At 39.6% G+C, this 9,558-nt stretch overlaps 1 protein-coding gene across 1 annotated transcript; it reads left to right on the top strand.

Annotated features, from left to right (window-relative positions):
* The first annotated feature begins 5,094 nt into the window (after nucleotides 1–5,094).
* On the top strand, nucleotides 5,095–9,057 carry LOC116165097 (uncharacterized protein K02A2.6-like). The gene has a single exon (XM_031479431.1). The coding sequence runs from the start codon at nucleotides 5,095–5,097 to the stop codon at nucleotides 9,055–9,057; it is 3,963 nt and encodes a 1,320-aa protein (XP_031335291.1).
* The last annotated feature ends 501 nt before the right edge of the window (nucleotides 9,058–9,558 follow it).

Below are 9,558 nucleotides of genomic sequence, written 5' to 3'. Positions count from 1 at the left end.
AGGTATGTCGCAACAAATTATGGCTTATGAAGTATGTTATGTAAAGAAAGCATTATTCATTCATTCGCTCTCTGCCAACAGCCACGTAAACTGAAGGGAGTGAAATAATTTCAACTTATAAAAAGCAACTAGCGTTAGAATTTGTTATGTAAAAAGATTGGTCTTATAGTTAAGGGCTAAGTGAAGAGAAGAAATTCAGTGCCAATATTCTTCGCCGAAAACTACTAACGCGGTAATAATGAAAACTGGGACTGTGTTTGGGTGAAATAAAATTAATAGGTTTTATTTTCTGTTTTGACGATCGATTTCGGTTTCACTAAACCATCTTCAGAACTTTAGCTACAAGATGTTCGTTTGTTTTTATGAAATTTGTAAAGGAACCGCCATTGTTCTACAATTTTTAAACAAATTGCATAGGTGATGATACATTTAGCTTGTTTATGGTGTTATTTTTATGGATTAGCGCGTAACAAATTTCTAAAAGGAAAACGAAATACTGAAATACAAATTAAAACGAAACAATCACACTATTTCACATACAGGGTGGCCCAACCTCATTGAAGGTGCTGTCACCTGACACCAAAAGAACGTCTATGTTAACTAGTTTACACAACAATATATTTGTAATATTCGGGTTCCCAACAAGGTGTTTTCTAATATCGTCACGCGCGCGGCGCGGGGAAAATTAGTGCTAGATATGTAAGTAGATTTTATACATTCTACTTCATCTACTTTGTTACAATTTCGTAAGCGTAAAACATGACAAGGCGAGTGCTCTGGCGATGAGTTCTTTTGTGTATAACGTAAAATGTGCAACGAAAGCAGAACCTTTAATAATGGTGTACCTAGGTACCTACTTCAAATAAGTTTCATAAAGCTATATCAACAACATCAAAGAGACTTTACCACAATCTGGTATGACAGTTGGTTAAACCCCTCTTTATTCAAAATCCTTCAAGTAATTAAAACGTAATGGCCGCTTTAATTAAATCGGCTGATTTACATTCAACACGATTGTGTACTTTTCGACAATCCCCCTCAGATGTTAAGCTTTATATATTGTCAAGAAGTTTAGTATTTCGCCCGAAAGCATCTTGTTAATTTGATTGGTTGTCAAAATTGTTTACTCTCGATTTCGCTCTCATTTATTTAGCTTGCGTGTAAAATGAAGAGGCTCCTTTGGGAGTCTGTTATGTTAGAATTTTATAAGATACCATTTCGAGGTTTATATTTCACTTTCATTTGGCATTCAGGACGATTGAACCATTCAGCCAAAGCGAAATTACTCTCTAAGTAAACGTTCTAGAATGTAACGTATTAACTTTTAATAACACTAAAAGTTGATTACATTACATTTTGTTAGAAAAGTTTTTCGACAAAAACGAGAACGAAAAGCTATTGAGCGACTTGACGAAGAGCCCCGAACGTGATTAACCTTATTAGCGATAATGAGGAAAATCACTTTTAAACTTTTTTTTTCTGCGTTTGCAAGGGGTTGCGGATATCGTGCCATTTGTATGCATCATCACGGCTACGGCGCGCAATAGAAAATAATGGTACTTATACGAGAAAACGTTCCAACATTTCACTCACTGATGTAAAGGGCGAAATTGTGTGGTTCAAAGAGAACGGGGGATTGAGTGGTACTTTCTTCGTTAAATATTTTCCACGTGCAGGTCGAACTATTAGATCTTAACCTTCGTCGTATTAGCAGAGCTTTCGCGTTAATTGAATATCTTGCATAAAGGCATTATACATATATGGCTTTGCATAACTAACGAAAGCAAGATCGTTATTAGATCCTGGCTTTGTAATAATATTTTCTTTGATAGCTCAGAATGCGTGTTGAATTATTTCGACTTATGTTAGATCGTTAATTTTCGTGGGAAAAGCTCTATCTTAAGAAAAGCGGTAAATAAGGATTTTCGTTAGTTTGCAGTCACGTCATCAATTCTGTTTTTGGGGAATATTGTAATGCCAACGTTTTAACAAAAATCTACAATACCTACCTATTCGTAAACGTTGGTATTAGCACAGGTTACCCTACACTACAGGGTAATCTGTGGTTTTCCATAACAGAACAACATAATTGGTGCACTTGGTAGGAAAACGAATTTCCACTAGTGTGACGACAAAAATTTCTCAAAAGTAAACAAAGCTGAAAAATTTTCGGATAAAATTATTTATACCAATTTGATCTCCTTAAATGTTTAAGCTTTACAGAAATCGATACCAACACAATTTCCCGTCTCGATCCCCTTTTAAATTCACTTAGTAGTCTTCCACTTTAGTGGAAGAGTATAGGACGCGACACACTCAAGAGGACGTTTTAATAACTTCATTTCACCGCGTGAAAATCTGAAAACAAAAATCTCTTCACGAGTAAAATATGTTCCCATATCTTTAGACCGTAATTTAGATACTTACTTGAGAACTTTCCTTCGTGCCCGCCCTTTTCCTTTATCTCTGTTTTTCACTTAACAACTCCTTGTCATGGTGTTTGGTTTCCGTTTCGAGCGGAATTATAAAGTGAGTTTCCCCAACTTTCAACTTATAACAATATTACAACATACTAAATGAAGTCTCGCTGTATATATAGTTCAACAGTATCGTTTTCGTGTTCGTGATCGAAAAAGCTCAGGGAAAATGAGTTATAGAGCATATAGAAAATTTTGAAGGTTCGTGAAATCGGATATTTTGTCAGCATCGTTAAATCGAATTTATTTTGATACCTATCGGCTGTGTGCGCGTACTAAAATTAATTACTGTCACGCGTACGATTTTTTATTAAAGAACGTGGTGTGCAAACATCTCGTTTAGTAACTAGAGAAGATTTATCATAGCTCTATTGAACCTACTGTATGAATGCAGTTTTTTAATACTCCATTACAATGAAAAAATGATATGGTAATCATTTGGGGTAGTTCGTGCACAAATGGAACGAAAGGTCGGGACAAATGCAGCCAACGGAGGAGGAGTTTAAGGACGTGATTGCCACTTTAAAGTTAAACAAGATTAATGAGCTAAGAACAGTACTGAGACATATTAAAAAACCATAAAGGTACGTAGAATGCGCTGGTAGGTACATTTAAAAAGAATGGGGGGAACGACAGAGGTGAAAAAAGTGGGGGCCCACCACAGCAAGACCAAAGGGAAGACCAAAGTGTAGGTGGGAGGACTAAGTGATTATAAGGACATAGCAAGTCTGGGAGTAAAAAATGGAGGGAAAGGATACAGGGCCGGAAAACTTGCTACCAGAAGAAGCCAAGACAAGGAACGAGTTAGACTGGGAGAAGAGGTAAAGAGCGTGGAGTAAGAAGTGGAAAAGATGGTTGTTAATTACACTATTCACTTATGGGATATTCTTTACAATTTCACTCTTTGTAGAGTGTATTGAAACAAATCAACACTATAATCTTTTTACCTACTTTCTATGATAGTAATGCCTAAAAACTGCTCTCAACTTCAGCTATCTGTATAAATACACAGAAAAATGTAATTTGTCTTTTATCTTAAAATAAATTACCTACAGTAAATAAAAAAAACTGAAAAAATATGTAAAAAATAATTACGAACCTACAAAATGATTGTGTAAAGCGTATTCGACATTAAATTGCGCTGTTTTGAGGTACTACATTAAGCCTTTCCATAATGAAGGCAAATAGAATTTCTTTTAAATTATAGCGTACATAATTTTCCACGTTCCGCGCTTTACACGTTTATAACTAATTAAGCGAAAGAGAAATTTGCTCCCGTTATGCCGTTACGTGTAATTGGTGTACTTGAGCTTTTCAAACCGCCGGTAATCCACGTTTGATTAATCGAGATTTATATTTCCTAAACAAATAAGAATTTTTTAATAATTAACATTTTGTTCAGTTTTGTGCCAGGGTGGAATTATTCATTTATTAAGATTAAGCTGTCACATAACCGAAAATTTATGACTACCCCTTTTTGTATTCGCTTAAATTATCTACTCGCAAATCTCGTGCATTCTCTTTGAATATGTTTTAATTTATACTACTGAGAAAGGTAATTTTATTTAAAAATGTACAGCGGCAGCTGCGAATTTTTGTGGCACTTTTGTCTTGATGGACCACCTAAAAATTTGTTATTAGCATATATTAGCAACCTCGCTTTTATGAATCTGGGTGCGGTATAGACTTAATTAGGGGATGGATTACCTTACTTGAATGTTTAGGATTCAATTTTTAATTTTTGGAGATAAGCTACTTGCAACAGTGACAGTATGGACCCAACTAAATCATGTTAATCGAAAAACGTCCATTTTCACTCCTTGGTATTCAAAAAAACCTGCAATGCTCATTTTGGAGCTTGCAAATAAGTAGCTTTTTGAACAGGAATGTAGCAGGTCGCAAGAATAACTTATAAATGCTAAAAATCCGAAGAGGTGCGCCAACCACCACCATTAGTTACGGAATAAAAAATTTTTTAAAGGGGAGGAAGGCTTCCACGAATTATTTTCTTAGATGCTGTTTTGAAAAGTAAAACGTGCATAACTTTGACATGTGACGAATAATTTGTGTAAAACTGGCATTTTTGAAACTGAGAGAATTCCCCTAAAGACATAATCCTTCTTGCATTAAATTGCATATTATTTGCAGGTGATCTTTTTTTATGCAATGACACAAATAACTTATGCTAGTTTGATTTAAAAAATGGCAGCTAACTGCATAAGAGTTTATCACAATATATACTTGTTGCCTCTATTTTCGCATACATCAGCTTTTCATTTTTCTTTACTCATAATATGCTATTAAGGTTCTTTGATTTTTGCGAAAGTGGGGTGCATTGTTTTTGTGTAGTCATCCAGTTGTGACGAGAGACACAGGGGTTTTCAACGCTGCCGGATCAAGAGGCACTATAGACATTCAACTATGGTATCAATGGTAGCAATGACCTGTATAGTTTTGTGAATAAATTATGCTTGTAATGAAGTAGTTGATTATTCCAAATGCAATAACAAAACATGGTGGCAGCGTGCGGACTGTGAGTGTTTAAAGCTAGGCTGTTTTAGGAAGTTTTTTAACACGGAAGCAACCCACGTGGAGAGATTTTTTTTTCCCTGCCAAAATGCCAGACACCGAAGCGACAGGGGGTGTCGAAGTATCTGTAGGTCCGGCATCATCCGTTTATCAAATCCCAGCACCGGAGCTGTTTTCTTTCAAAGCCGAGGATTGGGAACAATGGCAGTCGCGTTTTTTGAGGTTTCGCAGTGCCTCTGGTCTGGAGCTGAAGTCCAGCAAAGACCAGGTAAACTCTCTCATTTATCTTATGGGCGCACAGGCCGAGTCAATATTTCAATCGTTCAAATTATCGGATGACGACGCATGCAAGTTCGATATCGTATTGGCCCGATTTAAAAATCACTTCGTACCAACTAAAAACATAATTTACGAACGGTACCTGTTTCACACACGTTATCAAAAGGAGGGTGAGAGTGTGGACGATTTTGTAACAGCCTTGCATACTAGAGCACAAGACTGTAAATTTCCAGTGGCGTTTCGCGAAGAAGCTATTAGGGATCAGGTCGTAGTGGGTATTCGGGATAAAACTTTGTCTGAAAAGTTACAACTAGATGCGGCTTTAACGTTAGAAAAAGCGGTAAATACAGCTAGACAATCAGAGGTTGTTAAAAAGCAGCAAGAAGCATTTCGTAGTGCTGCGAGTTCCGTTGACCGTGTGTCGTCGCGTTCGAGCGGTCTTAAAAATACAAAATACCATCCTCCTCGCGAAAAAACTCAACAAAAGGACACAAATAAAGACAACTTGTGCTTTTGGTGCGGTCATACGCGTGAACATAAAAAGCAGGACTGCCCCGCGCGGACAGCAGTCTGTAGCAAGTGCAAAATTAAAGGACATTACGCGCGCGTGTGCAAATCTAAGTCAAAGACTGTCGGAGCTACTCAGTCGGTTGATGATGACGCGTTCGTTGGGGAAACGTCTTCGAATAAATTAGATTCATGGCATACTAATGTTAAAATTAGCGGAAAAATGGTAAACGTGAAAGTCGATACAGGTGCCGATGTAAGCGTCATGCCAGTTACCACTTACAAGTCAATGTTTGCTAATCATGAGTTGACACCAGCTGATAGACTCGTAGCTGGGCCTGGTGGAGAGAGATTAAATGTTTTTGGGATTTTTCAAGCCAGGGTTTCTGTGAGAAATGTTTCAGTCTCTGAAAGTTTTTATGTGGTTCAGGGAGCAACACGGATGTTACTAGGTCTTAACGCGTCTGAAAATCTGGGACTAGTTCGCCGTTTGTTTGAAGTCAAAGCTAGGGCGGTATCCTTCGATCCTCATCAAAGTTATCCTGATCTGTTCCAAGGGTTAGGAAATGTAAAGCACCTGTATTCGATCAAAATTAATAAGGATGCAGTCCCATTTGCCATAAGCGTCCCTAGGCGCGTCCCCTTACCCTTAAAAGGTGAACTCAAAAAGGAATTAGATGACATGTGTGCTAAAGGAGTCATTGAACCTATTAGTGAACCCACTGAGTGGTGTGCTCCACTTGTCATTGTCCCCAGACGCTCAGGTCGCATGCGCCTCTGTGTAGACCTGTCTCAACTCAACAAAGCAGTAGAAAGGGAATACTTTCCAATTCCAGACGTGAATTTCACTCTTGGACAGTTAGAGGGAGCCAAAGTTTTTAGCAAACTTGATGCAAACAACGGCTTCTGGCAAATCCCGCTTTCTGAGGATAGCATGTCGCTGACAACCTTCATAACTCCATTCGGGAGGTTCAAATTCCGTCGACTACCTTTTGGTCTGTCTTCTGCTCCAGAGGTTTTTCAGAAAAGGATAAGTCAGGCATTGGAAGGTCTTGAAGGTGTCGTCTGTCACTTCGATGACGTCGTAATTTTTGGGAAAGACTCAGAGGAACATGACTCTCGCTTGGACGCTGTGTTAAAAAGGCTCAGGAAAACTGGGTGGACTTTAAATAAAAGCAAGTGTGAGTTTCGAAAGAACACCATTACGTTGCTTGGGCATGTTGTTTCCAAAGAAGGGGTTGTCCCAGATCCCTCGAAAGCTAAGGCAATTCTTGAGATGCCTGTACCTACAAACGTCACCGAGCTGAAAAGGTTTCTAGGCATGATTAATTTCTTGGGAAAGTTTGTGCCTAACCTGTCATCAATCGCACAACCACTTTACGAATTGTTACGTCATGACAAGGATTGGTATTGGGGCGAGGAGCAAGCGAAAGCACTGAAATCTGTGAAGCGAGCTATTGCTGAACCACCAGTTCTTGCTCTCTATGATAGCAACAAGGAGACCTTACTGTCAGTTGACTCATCATCACATGGACTTGGGGCCGTGCTGATGCAACGAGATCCAGGGGCAAGTTTCAAACCAGTAGCGTTCGCATCCCGTACGCTGAGTCAGAGTGAGAAACGTTATGCCCAGATCGAAAAGGAGGCCACTGCAATTGCGTGGGGCTGTGAAAAATTTTGTGATTACATAACCGGCAAATCCATCACTGTTGAAACGGATCATAAACCGCTAGTAGCGATCCTAGGTGAAAAAGACTTGGACAGTCTCACACCACGCCTTCAGCGCATAAAAATGCGGCTAATGAGGTATGCTTATGTGGTGAAGTATACTCCTGGGAAAGAATTGGTAATTGCAGATACCTTATCTAGAAGCCCGGTTGATACTGAAGATTCTCAGGAATTAGCAGAAGAAATTTTGGCGTATGTGCAATACATAATTTCTTCATTTCCGTCTACTGATGATAGGCTGTCAGAAATAGTGTTGGGTCAACACGAGGATCCGGTTTGTTGTGAACTTTCCAAGTACTGTTCTGAAGGATGGCCAGCACGTCATAGTATCTCTCAAGAGTGTGTCCCATACTGGCAGCACAGGAACAGAATTACTCTGCAGGAAGGACTTTTAATGAAGGATAGCAGGATCGTTATTCCTCAGTCATTACGTAAGGACATCTTAGACAAACTTCACAATGGGCATCAAGGCATCTCCAAGTGTCGTTCCTTGGCTAAACAATCTGTTTGGTGGCCCGGGTTATCAACTCAACTTGAAGAGCTGGTTAAGAATTGTGTGTCCTGTATCAAAGACCAACTAGATCCTGTGGAACCTTTAATTCCCTCCGAGCTCCCACAACGTCCATGGCAGGTTGTAGGAACAGACTTATTAAAACTGAGTGGACAGTGGTTTCTTATAGTTGCGGACTATTATTCGAGATTTTTCGAAATCGCGAAACTTAAGAACTTAACGTCGGAGTGCGTGATAACACATATGAAGTCAATATTCGCGCGGTACGGGGTGCCGGAAGTAGTTAGATCTGATAACGGGACACAGTTTTCGCAAACGACCCTGACTTCAGAATATCGTAAATTCGCGAAACGGTTCGGGTTCAACGTCATAACCTCCAGCCCAAATTTTGCGCAAAGTAACGGCTTTATTGAATCCCAAGTGAAAAACTTTAAAAATCACTTTAAGAAGAGCGAAGATCCATATTTGATGTTGCTGACATTACGCTCGACACCTTTAGAAAATGGCTACAGCCCGGCTGAATTACTTATGGGGCGGAAAATCAGAGGTGTTGTTCCGATTGCTCCAAGCCTGCTGACTCCATCTGTACCAGATCAAGAAAAGGTGTTTCAGAAAGAAAAACAGAAGAAACTATCAGAAAAGGAATGGTTTGATAGACGTCATAGGGCAAAAAGTCTCCCAGAGTTGTCAGTAGGCCAGAAAGTTTGGATCTCCGATCGTCGAGAAGAGGGGGAGGTGGAAAGCAAACACGAGTCCCCTCGCTCATACATGGTTAGAAGTCCGGGTGGGCTTTTCCGTAGGAATAGAAAATTCCTACACCGCCTTCCCTCATGCTCTAACAATGAAAATTCGCAGGCGCTCTTGGAGGAAGCTGAACATGACTCACCTCAACAGTCTAACAGTGAGCCTACAGATTCCACACCATGCGTCCTCGTAGAACCTCCGGCCCAGGAACCTGCTTCTGAAGTCCAACCCCTTCGCAGAAGCAATCGGGAAATCCATCCACCAGTACGTTTGGATCTTTAAGGGGGAGATGTGTAGTCATCCAGTTGTGACGAGAGACACAGGGGTTTTCAACGCTGCCGGATCAAGAGGCACATTAGATATTCAACTATGGTATCAATGGTAGCAATGACCTGTATAATTTTGTGAATAAATTATGCTTGTAATGAAGTAGTTGATGATTCCAAATGCAATAACAAAACAGAATCCGAATGTGTATTTTAAATGTGGCCGCCATGAATCAGAAAGGAAATGTCGGCCCGTGTAGCGCAGTTCAGTGGAAGCTCGACTGCGGTACAGGGTCCCTGGTTCGAATCCGGGTTCGGGCATGGATATTTGTAAATGTATAGTGGGTTGGGTGGGTAGAGCAGCCTCGGCTGAAACCCCGCCCATTTAAAAATAAAGGCAAAATAAAAAAATAAAAAAAAGAAATTAAACATAAGTAATAATCACGGCGTAAATAGAATTGCGTTCACCGTATGTAAATAATGTAAATTATGGAAAAAACTGCATATAAATATCGAG

Source organism: Photinus pyralis, unplaced genomic scaffold (assembly GCF_008802855.1).
Source record: "Photinus pyralis isolate 1611_PpyrPB1 unplaced genomic scaffold, Ppyr1.3 Ppyr1.4_LG1, whole genome shotgun sequence".
Lineage (NCBI taxonomy): Eukaryota > Metazoa > Arthropoda > Insecta > Coleoptera > Lampyridae > Photinus > Photinus pyralis.
The sequence above is the reverse complement of the archived record's forward strand: the minus strand, read 5'-3'. Positions and strand labels throughout refer to the sequence as shown.